This window comes from Antechinus flavipes, chromosome 4 (genome assembly GCF_016432865.1).
Source record: "Antechinus flavipes isolate AdamAnt ecotype Samford, QLD, Australia chromosome 4, AdamAnt_v2, whole genome shotgun sequence".
Taxonomy (NCBI): domain Eukaryota; kingdom Metazoa; phylum Chordata; class Mammalia; order Dasyuromorphia; family Dasyuridae; genus Antechinus; species Antechinus flavipes.
In genome coordinates this window covers 112,907,293-112,925,255 of record NC_067401.1, presented here as the reverse complement: position 1 = coordinate 112,925,255, position 17,963 = coordinate 112,907,293, and the positions used below count along the sequence as shown (strand labels likewise).

Below are 17,963 nucleotides of genomic sequence, written 5' to 3'. Positions count from 1 at the left end.
ACTGGGTTCAAACACAGCTTCAGACACATAAACTGGGTGACTCTGGGCAAGTCACTTAATCCTGTTTGCTTCAGTTTCCTTACTTGTAAAATGAAGCTATCTCCTAGTGTTATAGTAAGAATAAAATAAAAAAATACATGGAAAGTACTTTGTAAACCTTAAAGCATTTTAAAGTAAATGCCAGCTGCTACATTTTTTTAAGTTCATTCATTTGACTAGAAATTGCTGAGCACTGTTCAATACCCTAAGAGTTATGTAAAGGTAAACTGTGGGGCATTTTCATGAAGTTGACTAATTAGTAAAAGAAAACTAATATATAAAAAGATAGCTCATGACACAAAGCTGCAATAAATGTCCCACAAGTAGTATCAGACAATAAATTCTACAGGAGTTGAGAAGGGAAAGCTGCTTTGAGTTGGAGTGGTGAGAAGCAGCTTAATGAAGGAGATTGTGCAAGCCAAGCCTTGAAGGATAAATAAGATCTGTACCAATAGAGAGGAGGAAAGGAAAGGTGATTACAAAGGGGAAGAAGGAAATTCTAAGTAAGCAAAAAGAAACCAAAAAGCAAAGGAGTTTTAAGCAACAAGGCAATGTGTGATCTTCAGCATGGGAAATTCAAAGATGAAAAGAGCACTTGGTCCATTCTTATTGATGCCTTCTGAGATCTTATCTGGCACAATATCCATTAGAGCTCTCAAAGCTAGACAGATCAGACCTAAAGGGAAGCACAGGGCAGTAATTAGTGTAAGGAGTGAGAAGGTTCCACTTGAGAAACTAGTGGCTTTGTCAACTCTATTTTTCTTTCCGTAACTAGAATGTCAAAATCTAATAGGGGGAACTTTTTTTTTCCTTTCAAAAAATTTAGCAACCCTAGCTAGTGAGGATAGGATTATATTCTGGAGTATACTTCAAAACAGGGTTTGTGATATTCTTGTGTAAGATTGCCCCACCAGAAACTGTTGCAAGCCAGGATCATTGCTTCCTGGTAAGGTCTTAGGAAACCATTATTGTTTCATAGATTTGTAAGGTTGGAAGAGTTCAGAAGTTATCTTTCTAATCCAACTCCTACCCGAAGTATGAATCCCCTCTGTAATATTCCTGATAAATGATCCCCCAGCCTCTGCTGGAAATCATTACCTGCTTCCCTCCTCCTGCCTCCTCTCCTCAGTAGGCAGGTCATTACATTATCTGTGCTACTATGAGCAAGGGAGAGAGGTCTCAAAGAGCACATATAAAGGCCAAGAACTGAATTATGTTGATAGTAAATGCTTAATAAGTGGTTATTTTAACTGAATTCAATTGAATTGAACTGAACTGAACTGAATTGAATTGAGTTGAATAATCCAATGATCAAGATTACTACCATTTTGTCCAAAAATTCCCCACTCATTCAGGACTCTAAAGAGGTCATCTGAGTTCTGAATTAGATCTCTGATTAACAAATGTTAGTAAAAGTATATTTGCAGGACAGCTAGATGGTGCTGTGGACAGAATACCATCCCTAAGATCAGGAGGACCTGAGTTCAAATTTGGCCTCAGACACTTAACACTTTCTAACTGTATGACCCTGGGCACTTTCGTATTCAAAATTAGTCCTTTGGACTCAGAAGGCTCTGGTTTAAATCTCTATTCTGTTTCCTACCTGTGTAATATTTAATATGTTTGTCTTATATTATTTAACTTCTCTTGACCTCATATATAAAATGAGGGATTTGATCACTGGTGTCAAACTCATTTAGAAACAGGAGCCTCAAAGAATTGGAAATTGAGGGGGAATTTAGGCAAATTGGAAGGTGGCTAAGCAAGTTGTGGTACCGTGTTTCCCCGATAATAAGACACTGTCTTATTATTTTTTTGGACAGAAAACCCCAGAGGGCTTATTTTCAGGGGAGGGCTTATTTTAATGAACATTGATAGCAATTTTAATAAACAGATAAATGTGAACAAAAAAAAAGTACCTTTATTCAATAATGATCATGTCATCTTCTTCAACAACATCGTCATAAATGTCCATACCCTGAATTCCTTCCTGGATGTCTTCCGCCTCTATTTCCTTCAGAAGAAGTGGACCCAATCTGTCATGTCCAGCAATATAGCTCTCTTTAAATGAGCATGTCTTGTCCAGGTAAACTGCTCGTAGTGCCTTGGCGACACAGCTGTCAGTAATTTTATCCCATGACTTCTTCACCCAAGTCACGACTTCTTGCAGACAGGGCTTCACAAAGTTTCCATACTGATTTCTTTCCATTCTATTTTCAATGTAGTCATTGACTTCCATGCCCAAATGGTCCTTGAATGGCTTGTTTATTGCAATATCAAGGGTCTGGAGATAGGCGGTCATTCCTGCAGGAATCATTACTTGATCTATTCTTCTCTCTGCAAGGAAGTTCTTCATTTCTTTAGCGCGGTGAGTGCTGGCTGAATCCCAGATTATCAGACCTCTTTGGTTACCTTGCATAACAAGTGGCAGCATTAAATCAACCCACTTTCTTATAACAGCTTGTGTACACCAGGCTTTTTTGGTTTCAAGAACATAAATGCCTGATACACGTTCAATCTTATCTTTCTTGCCCTTACTGATGATTAGAGATGTGGCTTTCTTTCCATCCAAACAAATTGCCAAAACACAGGTGACCCGTGCAGACAGAATAATAAAATTATGACCACCAGTCCTTCTTTTATCCTCCATCATGCCCCTTTTATCCTCCATCATGCCCCCTCATTTCCGCTTACATATCGGGTTTTTATGTTGTCCTGCCTCAGCTCTCCTCCGCGGCACTGTTCTCAATGGCGCCAGCAAGCAAATCACTGGGGAAGAACAGGATGACACGTTCACTGCTGCAGCTCTGATTGGATGCAGCTCGGAGCGCAGCGTGTGTTTCACCCGGGGTGGGAGAGAGGGGGGAGGGGAGACGGTGCATACAGAGGGTACCGTAATGTAGCGTGTAGCACAGGAGATCACCTTCACTACAGTAGCAATCTCAATAGGGCTTATTTTCGGGGGAGGGCTTATTTTAGAAGAATCTTACACAGTAAGGGGAGGGCTTATTTTCGGGATAGGTCTTATTATCGGGGAAACACGGTAAACAATTATATTGAAATAGTATTGGACTGTGAGAATTAATGAGCAGGCAGATTTCAGAAAAACCTGAACTTACATGAACAGATACAAAGAAGTGAATATGATTGTAAAGGGCTGAAACTCTTGAGTTGATGCACTGAGGTCGGACAACTGAGCACTTAAGGCTAACTACCGACTGGACAATATCTTTTAGCATATGTTTGGAAAATGGCCCTCCCCACTTTTCTGTGCTGATTCATTCTTTTGGTGTATACAGAGAATTGTGGGAAGAATTAGGGGGTGGAGTAAGACAAGCCAGAGTCACTTTGGAGGTGGAGGGGAAAAGGAATGTGGCGAAGATCTGTGTCCATTCCCTTCACTTCTATCCCTAAAGACCAAGAATAAAGACCAAGGGCTTTTGCTTACCCTGACTCCAGCTGATTTTAAGGTAACCAGGGTGCTAACATGGTCATCACATATGCTGAAGTTTAGGTTTTGGGGTTTCCTTTAGTAAGGAACCAAATGATAAGGTCTAGTTTAGGGAACCAAAGTGAGATCGAGTTTCTGGTGGTCAGGGAGTTAAATGATAAGATCTAGTGACAGGTTTGGGGTTCAGGGAACCAAATGGAGAGTTTTGGCTCCCCTACACCCCCTTGGGATTCAGCACAAGGGTAGGGAGTTTTGGAAAACTCCCTTCTGGTGGCACAGAAATTCTCTGTGAAGGAATTTACAGACCCAAAAATCTAGATTGATAAAAGAGGTTTATTATAGGAATTGGGATGTAAATCCTGACAGAGAGGCATAAAGTCTGGTTAGGGAAATAGGTGAGGATAAAGAGAATGTGGTACTGGAAAAGAATATTATCCAGTGGGCAAAGGCTCCTTGGCATAGCATGACATAGCATGGCATGTTTGACACCTCTGCAAAGAGAGGACTTTAGATTGGCTCTTTTATAATAGGAGCTTTGGCTACAAGCTGAAGGGAGCTAGTGGGTGGAGGTCTACAAGCTGGGTTTCAGCTTGGGCTGGAATTTGAATAGAATTCTATGAGTTTCAGGACTGAACCGACCCCCGCTAGATAACAAAATGAAACTGTCTTGTTTGCTTTCTCTCAGGTGGGGTCCCTCACTGAGGCAGAGTTGAAGGAGACTTTCTCCTTCAAGGATTTTTAAAATTTCAGGGTCCCTTCTTCAAGCAGAATCAGGAAAACATTGTACACAGTAACAGCAATACTGAATGATGATGATTTAGCTTTTCTCAGCAATGCATTGATCCAAGACAGTTCCATAAGACTCGTGATGAAAAAATGCTATCCAATTCCAAAGAAAAAACTAATGGAGTCAGAATACAGATCAAAACATACTATTTTTCACTTTCTGTATTTTTTGTGGTTTTTCTTTTTTCCTTTGGGGCTGTGTCTTCTTTCATGAAATGACTAATACAATAATATGTTTTGCATGATTGAACTGTATAACCTATTGTCAAATTGCTTACTGTCTCAGATAGGAGAAAGAGAAATTTTGGAACTCAAAAAAAATTTAAAATGAATGTTTAAAATTATCTTCACAAGGATTGCACATATTTAACCTATATCAGATTGCTTGCTGTCTTAGAGAGGGGAAGGTAAGAAAGGGAGGCAGAAAGATTTAGAACACAAAAGTTTTCCAAAAATGAGTGTTGAAAACTATCTTTACATGTATTTGGAAAAATAAAATACTATTGAAAAAATATCTTTTACATATAATTGGGAAAAATATAATATTATTTAATAAATTAAATAAAGAAAAGATTAAAAATAAATGTTAGGGTAGAAAAAAGAAACAGGGGCTTACTAAACCGCATATAAAGATCTGTGCCAATACATATTAACTTAGAAAGTCACATAATTTTAACATTATGTTCTATTGTATTTTTTTGCTAAATATTTCTCAATTACATTTGAATCTAGTTTCCAATGCATGCCAAAAAAAACATTGCAGTTACCTTACAACCTGCAGCCTCAGTGGGTGATACTTCTGAATTAATTAATTCATAAAGTCTCTTCCAGCTCTTAATCCTATGGATCCCCTTCCCTGATTAGCCCACCACTTCTGCTTTGTATTCCCTGGGGAAATTGCAACACTGTCATATATGTGTGTATATATTCACTCTCCAGGTGTTTCTGTAAATATGTGAGTGCATGTGTTCTCAGATAGATTAAGCATATATGAAAGCATAGATGAAATTTCCTTATCTCTGTTCCCTTATATACACACACCCTACTCTGTCCCTCCCCACACCAAAGCCCTAATTGGTAATGGATTAATTAGCCAGATTCTCATTGAATCAAAGTGAATTAAATTTATTTCCTGAGGATTAAAAATCCCCCTTTCCCATCTTTTCCAGTTTCTTCAAACAAAGGAGACCTTCAGCCAAAGGCTGACATATGTAGTTGATGATAACAAGATTCTTAGTTGTGGTGGAATTGAGCCATTCTGAAATACCATCCAATCCTTAGAAACTGTGATTTTTAGATCCATTATTACACTATGCATAAATGATAGAAATTGGGAGAAATATAAAATATTCTGGTATAACTAAGCTTCTACCCATGCCTGGGGCATTTTGCATGTTCTTATATTTGCAGAAGACAGAGACAAAATCTTAAATCAGTCAGAATGCTGACACTGTTCTGTGGACCTGTGTGAAGGGCAGAATTGGTTCCAGATTGCTTACAGATAGAACTTCCCAGAAATTCTCACTTTCTTTGGAAAAAGACATACGTAGAAAGAAAAAAAGACTTTGGAGTTTGTAGATAGGTGTAAGAGAAACAGGCTTCTTTATATATCCCTAATTTCCAGTCTGCTTTCCAAAAGACTTTGAAAAGAGAATTTCATCTTTGGTGAGACAATGTTCTCTCTTTCTCTCTGTCTGTCTGTCTACCTTTCTCTCTGTGTCTGTCTCTTTTTCTCTCTATCTGTCTCTCTGTCTCTGTGCATCTTTGTCTCTCTCTGTCTCTGTCTCTTTTTCTGTCTCTGTCTTTCTCTATGTGTGTCTATCTCTGTCTCTGTCTCTCTCTTCTTTCTCTTTCTTTCTTTGTCTCTCTCTCTTTCTCTCTCTCTTTCTCTCTCTCTCTCTCTCTCTCTCTCTGTGTCTCTCTCTCCTCTCTCTCTTCGCTCTCTCTTTCTCTCTCTCTGTCTCTCTGTGTGTGTCTCCCTTTCTCTCTCTGTCTCTCTCCCTTTCTCTCTGTCTCTCTCTGTGTCTCTGTCTCTGTCTCTCTCTCCATGTCTCTTGTCCCTTTCTCTCTCTCTGTCTCTTTCTCTATGTCTGTCTCTGTCTCTCTCTGTCCTTTCCCTCTCCCTCTTCTTCTCTGTCCTCTCTTCTTTCCCCCATCCCTCTCTATATCTCCCTGTTTCTCTCTCTTTCTCTGTATCTCTCTCTGTGTCTGTGTACTTTTAGTTTTGAATCTATTATACTTTTAAATAATATTATTTTAACTAATTTTAATACCCTTAAACTAATAACATTCTAGCTTATTTCTCCAGTTTTCAGAGAGGGGAAAAAAGAGAGCTCAGTCTCATAGCTCTTCTCCTGCTCCCTTCAAGTCAGGAATCTCAGTCTCTCTTGGAAAGGAGCAGTTCAGAGATACTTCTCAATGCCTCTCATGAGCTATATAGCTACAACCCAGGTAGACATACATCCTTGGCATGGACACACACAGTTTCATGCTGGATATAGGGAATCATATGAGTGAAGGAAGCTAGGTAGCACAACGAATAAAATGTTGAACTCAGTTATGGAAACCTGAGTTCAAATCCTGTCTCAACATTTTACTCAGCTATTGCAAGCAATTTAACCATTGTCTACCTCAGTGTCCTCATCTGTAAAATGGGAAATAACAATAGTGCCTACCTCCCAGGGTTTTTATGAAGATCAGATGAGTTAACAGTAAGATGTTTTGCAAACCTTAAAATATCATATAAATGCTAGTTATTATTGTCATTATCATCCTTATTATTATTATTATCTTCATCAAGTTAAACTGATTAAACATGAGGTCCCACAAGGTTTTGTCCTGGGTCCTTTTCTTTTATCCCTCTGCATTACCCAATTTGGTGATTTTATCAGCTTCCCAGCATTCAATTATCATTTCTATGCTGACAATTATCACAATATCTCTGCTGCTCTGCACTCTTATCCCTCCAGCCGCCCTTTAAACAACTTGAACTAGATGTCCAGTAAACATCTTAAGCTCAATATGTCCAAAACTAAACTCATCTTTCCCCAAAGATCCTTCCCTCTTCCAATCTTCTCTGTTACAGTCAAAAATACCATCCTCCTCCCAGGGCCCCACATTGCCACCTAGATGTTTCAATCTCAGTTCTTTACTATCTTTAACCACCACCCCCAACTCAATCTATTGCCAACACCTGTCAATTTTCACCTTTCTAATGTGTTTCTATGATTCCTTTTCGCCTCTGACACTGCCAACAACCTGGTATAGGCCCTCATCTCCTCAAGCCTTGATTAATGTAATAGCCTGTTGGTTGATGCTGGTGCTGCAAATCTTCCCCATCAATTCATCCCCCATTCAACAACCAAAATGGTTTTCCTAAAATACAAATCGAACCATGTCACTCCTCCCACTCTCACTCAAAATACTCTAATGACCCCCTATTACCTCCAGGAATAAATAGAAAATTCCCTGTTTGACATTCAAAGCCCTGCATAAGCCATCCTCCCCACCACTTTTTTCATCTCTTCCTCAAATAGTTTTCAATCCTGTACCACTGGCCTCTTTGTTATTATTTGAACAAGACACACCATCTCCCAATTCCAGACAATCTCTCTGGCTGTCCCCCATACCTGGAATGTTCTTTGTTCTCACCTTCTCCTGATTTCCCTGACTTACTTCAAGTCTCAACTAAAATCCCACGTTCTGCAGGAAGCCTTTCCCAGTCCCTCAATTCTAATACCTCCCCCCTGCTGTTATTTCCTATATATCTTGTATTTGATCTATTGGTGCATGTTTGTTTGCATGTTGTCTCTCTCAATAAATTGTGAGCTCCTGAAGATCAGGAATTACCTTTTGGCTTTCTTTTGTCCCCAACACTTGGCACAGTAACTGGAACATAATAGACACTTAATAAATGCTTATTGACTGACTATTATTATTATTCAACAGATTTGTGGGTCATATCAACTGTCTGACTTTGTTTCATGTTGTGCAAGTCTAGTCCATGTGCACCCATATATCTCCCATGGAAAGTCCATCCATTCTGTTGGAGGTGGGAAGAGGGATATTTTCTTCTAGTTCTCTTGGTGTGTCATGGATGTCAAAGAAGCTGTTCATTGGCTAACCTTTACTATCTAGCTGGTCTCATTTTCCAGATGAAAATCTCTCTGATCATATACTTTAGATGGGTTCTTCTGCACCATTCTTAATTGCTAAGGTATTGAAGCATATTTACAATCACCATTTAACTCCCCATTAAGCACATTCCCAGAGGCAGAATAATTCCAAACTGGAATAATACCATGTGAAATGAAGCATCATAAGATGTCTAGAGAAGTGAAGGGATATCAGATTTTGAAGGGCTTTGTTTACCAGTGAAAGAGCTTGAACTTTGCAAAATAGATGATAAGATATCAATGTTGGTATAGAGCAAAAAAGTTCCATGATAAAATCTTTACATAAGAGAATTAACATGTCAGTGTGTGAAAGATGGATTGGAGGAGATGAGAAAATGTTTCTTCTTGAATTTCAAGCAAAAGTACTTATTTACACAGAATAGAACAACGTTATAACACTCAATATAGCAAGAGGCAAACATATTTGAGGCATTTCAGAGAGCCCAAGGAGCTACAAGTGTAAATGACTATCATTTAACTTTATAGACTTCTCTAATTTGCCAATAATTAACAGAAATAGTTCACTGTAATTTAAGTTTAATAATGTATGAAAGGTAGATTAGAGGATATGATTGAATACTTCATTTCCTAGTGGGCAACTCTCTAGTAATGAGTCTTCAGATTTAATCTTGACCAATGAACATATAGTCTGTTAGTGGGCCCCTTCTCAAATAGCTTGGACAAGCAACCAGGGCCCTACATTCCACTCGCATAGCTTTTGAGAACCTATGGTCTTCCAAAATCCACATGAAAACAATAAAAGGAGGCCTTGGTGTATCCTTCTAAAATTAATATAATCCATCACCAATTTCACACAATTTTATAGATTTCCTCTGAAAGATCTATCACTCTTTTCCTTCCCAACCTATACTTCCCATGCTTCTTACCATCTCCACTTCTCATATCTCTGCTCTTCTTTGCTCAAAGTCATGGAAATCTTGCTTAATTTGTTCATGAGGGAACTAAAAGTCAGAGAGATCTGAATCAAGAAAAGAGATGAGGAAGCAAGTAAAAGAGAAGGAAGAAAAACACAAGGGAATTTGGAAGAATTTTCAGGAACCTTTTTATTATCAGACCTCATCATACATTCAAATTTTGAAGAGATGCTTCATCAGGAGAAGTGAGAGAGGGATGGATGGGTAGATTCTCAATTCTCTCAGTGTTTATGATCTCTCTCATGCAGATGATCATGAGTAGCTTTGATCAGAGGGATCAACAAGTTCACGAACTCCCCAAAGTCGACTTGTTTGTCTTTATTTTTATCCACACTTTGAAAGGTGTTTGTGATAAATTCCGGATCATTTACTCTCTAAAAAAAAAAAAGATTATTGGAGAGCATGACCACAACGTTTAATAAATTGTCTCCAAGATTCTGCAAACATACTCTTCATCTTGGTGTTTTCCCTTCTCCATATACTGAGGTCTTAGATTCTAGGATTAATTAATTAACTATAGGATACATTGTGGTGAGAAGGAAAGAAGGAAGGAGAAGGAAAGAGGGAGGGAGGAAGGGAGGGACAGAGGAAGGAAGAAAGGAAGGAAGAGAGACAAAGAGAGAGAGAAAGAGAGAAAGAGAGAGAGACAGAGACAGAGAGAGAGACAGACAGACAGACAGACAGAGAAAGAAAGAAAGAGAGAAAGAGGCCTTCCCATATCAGACTAAGCTTGTCATATTGACAGGTCAATCACTGGATAGAGTTCAGGCACTGAAGTCAGTTTTCCTTTTATCCCTATCCCTAAAGAAGTAAATTTTATTTTCAGTCTTTCTACTTCATAAGCAATTGTTACTTAAGGAACTTTTTCTTTAGTTATAGAACCATGTAGGGGATAAGAGAGCATAGACTAGCTTTCTTTCTACTTCCCATTATATATTTCCAGATCTGCTTGAAAAAAATCGGTGGACATTCTTTCCTTCAATTTAATCTAACAAACACAAAGTACTTCTATGTAAATACATTTCTTTTGCTAAATCTGCTTCGATTCGCACCCTTCCACCCCACCAGCTCCAGAATCAGCCCTTGGTGAATTTGCCAGCCTCATATCTGGGTTGGGACATAAAAGGATTAAGAGTAACTAAGCCAAAATATCATCCAAGCATTGAGCTGATTCAGGATGCTAAAATATGGAGAAAGGAACGCCAGGGCATATCTAGAAATATTAGTGCAATTGATCCATCCCAAATATGAATCTACTCACCCCAAGCCAGTTGGGAAATTGCTCCTTCACAAGCCTATTGAACTCATTAAAGGAAAGTGTGTCAAAATCACCTGTCCTCACAGAGTATTGATGGAATATATTAACTATCGTTTCACAGGAATTTTCCAAATCAGTCATCTTCACAAATCTTCTAAAAGCCTAAAAAGGGAGAAAAGATAGATTGACCTGGTGCATTTGATGACCACTAAAGTCCCTTGCAGTTTTAATTCTATGATTAGGCAGACAGATAGACCACTGGACCTGATTTGGCTTCAGACACTTACTAGTCGTGTGATCCTGAGCAATCACTTTACCTCTTTCTGCCTCAGTTTCCTCATCTATAAAATGAGAATAATCACAGCACCTTCCTCCTAAGGGTGTTATGAAGATAAAATGAGACTGGCAATATATGAAAATTGCTTTGCAACATTTAAAGTGTAATATAAATGTTAACTGTCAATATAAATGCTAGTTATTACTATCGTTAATCATTATCCTATGTTCTACATTTCCTTTCCCTGTCAAGTCTTCATTCCTCTACTCCTTAAATTTCTGTCTGGGTTGGAAGGACTATGTCTAAATAAGTTCTTGATTCTCTCCTTGTTGATTACTAGTCTTAGATTAACTGTGCTAAAATTACATCTGGCGGTTCTTTCATCCCTCACCACCCTGTCCCATTCCTTGCAGACATGCACTTGTGCTTACACATACACACACACACACACACACACACACACACACACACACACACACTGTCTCCTTCCACCTTCCAGCAGCTTTGAAAAAAAACAATTTTTAAAAAATGAACCTGAGGAAAATCACAGGAAAACAAGTTTTCTGCTCTGAATGGGACTGTCAAATTGAGACTTGTTGAAAACCTTAACTTAAAAAGACCAAGATCTCCCACTGTTTCCAGAGCCATCTCCAGTGATCAATATCTGGCCCCTGGATCCAGATAGCTCTGGAGGGGAAAGTGAGGCAGGTGACCTTGCACAGCCCTCCTTCAGATAAATCCTATTTATTTGCATGTCATAGCATCATCTCCCTGATGGCATGGGTCTCTTTGAGAACAAAGGACAAACAAAAACAATCCTGTATTCCAAAACCTAAAATCAATAACTTTTGGATACCCCATTTGTGCTACTATAATTGATGTTGAGATCACTGCCATCTCTTTCTTCTCATCTTATTCAAAAAAAAATTCAGTTTGAAATAGTCTGAGATAAATTGCTACCTTGCTGTTCTTTTATATTTAATATTCCTTGCATGTTGCACAGATGAGAAAAAAAACTGCTTTTTTCTGTTAAATAAAAATTATTGATATGTAAATTTGCCTTCTATTATATTTAATAGGAATATTAGTATCATATTATTGGTGTTATTACTGTTTTTATCACTGCTGAGAAGCCTTCTTTAATATCCTTATTTGTTAGTGTAGATAAGTTAGAGTCATTGAGAGAGGTTATTTTTCATTTGAGCTTATCTAGGAATAATTCTGGCAGTTAAGTTGTTCAGTAGACAGAGGACCTGGTAGGAGTCAGGAACACTCATCTTCCTGAGTTCAAATCTGACCTCAGAAACTTATTAGCTGTGTGGCCCTGGACATGTCACTTTACTCTGTTTACCTCAGGTTCCTCAAGTTTAAAATGAGCTGGAGGAGGAAATTCCAAACCACCCCAATATCTTTGCAAAAGAAAATCCCACAAGAGATCACAAAGAGGTAGAAATAACTGCATTACAATAAGAATGACTTTCTGGATGAACAAGATTCTCATCCTAGTCAAGCACAATGAATCTGTAAACACCTGGCTAATTATATCTTTCCTTTTTTTTTGAGATCCTGAGATTGTCAGAGTTAGAAAGAATCTTAAAGAACATTTAGGACAATTTCAGCTCACTTAAAATTACTGTGACACAAAGAACTAAACCAACTTAAACTTGGAAATCAGGTTTCATAACTCCACATGTGTCCAAAGGGGCACTAAAATGGGTCAAAACTTCAGTCTCCTGAACAAAGTCAAACCAATGGATTTATATGAATCCATTGATCCATGATCCTTTAAAGCTTACTATTTGAAAACCTTAGAGATTCCATATTGTAGGTTCAAGTTAAGGAGACTTACCTGTAGAAAGACAGGTGAACAGGACCGTGAAGAAAATCAGGAATCAGTGAGAAGCCCAAGACCCAAGTAACTTTTATAGAGATAAATACGTGGCCCCCGCCTCTTCTGATTAGGAAATTCCTTATGATTCACTATGATACAACTTCCAAACAATGTTTAATTACCCAAAAGTTTCCTGGACACCTCTTCTGTTTTTTATTTTTACGAGCTTTTACTTGTTTTTTTCTCTGACCACTAATTGAATTTTAGCATATAGCAGGCCAAGACCAAGAAATCTTTCTCTTTCCTGTTTCCCCTCCTCCAAACCACTTAAGCACATTGAGGAACATTCCCATGCCACAAAGCAGAGGGTCCGCTCTTAGCTGCACCACCAACAACAACCCCACCATCCTTCCCCCCAGCTCCTCTGTGACAGTGTCCAGACCCAAAACAGATTTACAATTACTTATGCTAAGTAGTGTGACAGAAATACTAGGCAGATGTATACCCCTCAAGACTTGCAATCAGACTTCATTAATCAAATGTGTGTAAACATTTCCTTATATTATGTATTAGACAATATGAACATCAATTCCACTAGGAATAAACTCTCTCCAATAAGTAGGTCTCATACTGATACTCTGCGATTAGGATCCCTCTCCACCCAGTCAGAGGTCATGTGTTTGGACCACTACCACAAGTTGGCAAATCTCTGTGAATCAATTAGCACACCTCTCAATCAGACAAGTAGGATGTTTGAGTCTCGGTGCGGAGGACCACAGGAGTCAGCTTCAACTACTATCTAAGATCAGGCTGAAACTGAGCATCTCCAGTGGGTGTACCCTAGTTTTAATTATAATGATTAGCCAATTACACCCTAGTTCTGATTGGTGATTGATTACCTAAGTTGATAATGAAAGGAAACTATGATCTAAAGGGAACTCATTAGAAGTTGTTTACCAGATTTGAAGGACATATTTCATTAGCAGTTGTTTGCCAAATCTAGGGGATTTTTGCACTACCAAATATGGGGAACACATGTCATTAGAAGTTTACCAAATTTGGGGATCATGGACTTCCAGGAGCAAAGATGGCAGAGTAACTTGGAAATTCCCTGAACTCTCAAAATTCACCTCTAAACAACTGTCAAGTAGAACCTAAAAATGAATTCTGGAATGGCAGATCCAACAAAAAGACAAGGTAAAACAATTTTCCAGCCCAAAACAACTTGGAAGATCATCAGGAAAGGTCTATCTCTGGTAAAAGGGGAATGGACTCCAGGGAAGGCAGTACCCTGGCAAGACAGCAGTAGGCCTTGCCTCAGCAAACCAGAAGGAGACCTGATCCTAGCTCAGGTAAGTGACCAAGATCCCAAAATGTAGAGCAGGTATGCTCTTCCCCTATCCCTACCCTCAGGGCCCTAGTGTAGATCCAATCCCCCATGAGTCCAGCATAATAACAGGTAAGCAACTGGGCCCTTGTGACCCTAGCACAGTACAAGGCTCATCCTGGATCCCAGTGCAGCACTAGGCAAGTAAGTGCTCAGGCTCCCCACAAGCCCTGTTGCATCTCCAGGTCTCCTGTAGTCCTATTGTAATATCAAGCCAACCAAGGGCTTCTCCATGGGCCCCAGAGAAACAGCAAGCCAGTGACCAGGCTTCCACAGCCTCAGTGCCTGCAGCCCCTGGAACAAGCGGCTTGGGACTATACTCCTTTTACTCCAGGAGCAGAGCTCAACTTTAAAAGTAATGAAATAAGCTAGAAAAGATAAACTGGGAGCAGCAAGGTGGTGGCTCAAACACTTAACACTTAACACTTCCTAGCTCTGTGACTCTGGGCAAGTCACTTAATTTCAATTGCCTTAGCAAAAGGAAAAAAAAAAAAAAAGAAAAGAAAAGAGATGAGCCACAAAATAAAAAAGAACGAGACATATGTATTAGATTATTATGTCTAATACATAATCACCTTGAAAGAAGAAAGAAAAGAAGAAAACTTAAAAGAAAAGTGAATGATGCAAAAGAATCATTAAAAAAAAAAGAATCAACAGCTTGGTAAAGGAAGCACACAAAAAATAAGAAAATGTGTGCAAAAATTTACTAAACAAAACAACTACTTAAAAAGTAAAATTGACTAAATGGGAAATGAGGTAAAAGAGCTAACTAAAAAAATAACTTCTTAAAAATTAGAATTAGATAAGTAGAACCTAATGGTTCCATGAGATATTAAGACTCAATTAAATAAAATCAAAAATAGAAAAAAATAGAAGAAAGTGGGAACTACTTCATTGGAAAGACAACTAACCTAGAATATAGTCTGAAGAGAGACCATTTAAAAATTATTAGGCTACTGGAAAGCCATGATAAAAAAAAAATTGAACCTGGACATCACACTTCAAAAAATTATCAAAGAAGAGAATATCCTAGATATTCTTTGGTATCCTAGAATCAGAAGGTTAAAAAGACATTGAAAGACTCTCTACATCACTTCCTGAAAGAGATCACAAAATGAAAAATCCCAGGGACATTATAGTCAAATTCCAGAACTCCGAGATCAAGGAGCAAATATTGCAAGCAGCTAGAAAGAAACAATCCAAACATCATGGAACCATAATGAGGATTACTCAGCATTTAGCAGCTTATGCATTAAAGGATCGAAGAACACAGAATATAATATTCTGGAAAGCAAAAGAGCTAGAATCAGCAAAATTGAGCATAATTCTTCAAAGATAAAAATGACTATTCAATGAAATAGAGAGCTTTCAAGCTTTCCTGATGAAAAGACAGAACTGAACAAAAATTTTGATTTCCAAATGCAAGATTCAAAAGAAGCATAAAAAGGTAAAAAACTTAAATGATTCAATAAGGCTAAACTATGTGCATCCTCACATGGAAAAGTAATATTTACAATTCTCAATAACTATCACTATTTTTAGGGCAGTTAGAAGGAATATACATAGAAAGAAGGTGCAGGTATAAAATGACTATGGGGAAATATCAACAAAGCGGGAGGATTAAATAGCAATCATGATATTGGACAAAATAAAAGGAAAAATAGATCTAATTAAAAGTGATAAGTAAGCAAACAATATATTGATAAAAGGTACCACAGACAACAAAATAATATCAATACTAAACATATATGCACGAAATGGTATATATAGCATCCAAATTCTTTTTAGTAGTATTTTATTTTTCTAAATATATGCAAAGATAGTTTTCAACATTCACCTTTGCAAAACCTTGTCTTCCAAATTTTTCTCCCTCTTCTCCTCTCCCTCCTTACCCAAAAAATCCAATATAGATTAAGCAAATGCAATTCTTTTAATTATATTCCCATATTCATCATGTTATGCAAAAATATCAGATTAAAAGAAAAAAAACCAAGAAAAAGAAAAAACAAGCAAACAAACAATAAAAAGGTGAAAATACTATGTTTTGATCCACATTTAATCTCCACAGTTCTCTCTGGATATGGATAGCACTTTCCATCACAAGTCTATTGGAATTGCCTTGAATCACTTCATTTTTGAAAAGAGCTAAGTCCATCACAGTTGATCATCACATAATCATGTAATTGTGTACAATGTTTTCTTGGTACTGCTCATTCAGCATCAATTCTTGTAAGTCTTTCCAGACTTTTCTAAAATCAGTCTGCTCATCATTTCTTACAGAACAATAATATCACATTACACTCAGATACCATAACATATTCAGCCATTCCCTAATTGAAAGGCTTTCACTCAGTTTCCAATTCCTTGCCACTATACAAAGGACTAGCATCCAAATTCTTAAAGGAGAAGCCAGGTGAGGCACAGGAGAAAATAAAGAGCAAAACTAAATTAGTGAGGGATCTCAATTTTTCTTTTTTAGAACTAAATAAATTAAATCATAAAATAAACATGAAAGAAGTTCAGGCAGTAAATAGAATTTCAGAAGAGTTAGATATGACAGACTGCTAGAAAATATTGAAAGGAAATAGAAAAGAATATAACTTTTTCTCAATAGTACATGATATGTACATAAAAAATGATGTATTGGGGCATAAAAACCTCAGTCAAATGTAGAAAGGCAGAAATATTAAATGTCTCCTCTTCAGAGCATAATGAAACAAAAATTATATTCAATAAAGGACAGTGAAAAGATAGGTCAAAAAAATGAGAAACTAATCTAAGTCTAAAAAATTAATAAGTCAAAAAACAAAGAGTAGAAGTAATAATTTCATTAAAGAGAATTACAATATTAAGATAACATACCAAAATTTATAGGATGCAGCCAAATCAGTACTTAGGGGACATTTTATTTCTCTAAACTCTTCCGTCAATAAAATAGAAAAAAAGTACATGAATGAATTGGGCATACACCTTAAAAAATAGAAAAATGAATTAAAATTTTCCAATTACACACCAAGTTAGAAACCCTGAACCACAAAAGTGTTGGCTAATTTGATTTTTTTTTAAAGAAAGAAAACAATATAATAATATCAAAAATGAAATTAATAAATTCATCACTAATAAAGAGGAAATTAAAACAATTATTAGGAAACATTTTACCCAATTATGTGACAATAAATCTGACAACTTAAGTGAAACCAAAGAATATTTTAAAATATATAAATTGCCCAGATTAACAGAAGAAATAGAATACTTAATAACCTTATCTTAGAAAAAGAAATTGAACAAGCCATCAATGAACTCCCTAATGAATATTGATACAAAAAAAATTAATAAGATGATAACAAAGAAATTACAGTAGTATGCCATAAAGATAATATACTATGACAAGATAAAATTCATGCCAAGATACAAGACTAATTCAAAACTAGAAAAACTATCAGAATGATTGACCACATCAATAACAAAACCAATAGAAATCACATGATTATCTCAATAAATGCAGAAAAATCTTTTGACAAAATATAGCACATATTACTATTTTTTTAAAATTGAGAGCACAGGAAAAAGTAGAGCTTTCCTTAAAATGATAAGTGGTATCTATGAAAAACCATCAGCCAAGCATTATCTGTAATGGGGATAAACTAGAAGCCTTCCCAAATAAAATTAAAGTGAAGCATATCTATCCATTATCCTCACTATTATTCAATATTGTACTAGAAATGTTAGCCAGAGCAATAAGAGAAGAAAAGGTAACTAAAGGAATTAAATAGGCAATGAAAAATCAAAAGTCTCTCTTTGCAGATGATATGATAGTACACTCA

The 17,963-nt window shown here is 37.1% G+C and overlaps 1 protein-coding gene across 1 annotated transcript; it reads right to left on the bottom strand.

Moving 5' to 3' along the window:
• Window positions 1–9,490: 9,490 nt before the first annotated feature.
• LOC127558711 (protein S100-A12-like) lies at window positions 9,491–12,830 on the bottom strand. The gene is made up of 3 exons (XM_051991962.1): window positions 12,771–12,830; window positions 10,648–10,806; window positions 9,491–9,760 (listed from the first exon to the last, which is right to left on the bottom strand). Exons 2-3 carry the CDS (start codon window positions 10,783–10,785, stop codon window positions 9,608–9,610), a joined length of 291 nt encoding a protein of 96 aa, XP_051847922.1. The 5' UTR covers window positions 10,786–10,806; window positions 12,771–12,830; the 3' UTR covers window positions 9,491–9,607.
• Between the last annotated feature and the right edge of the window lie 5,133 nt (window positions 12,831–17,963).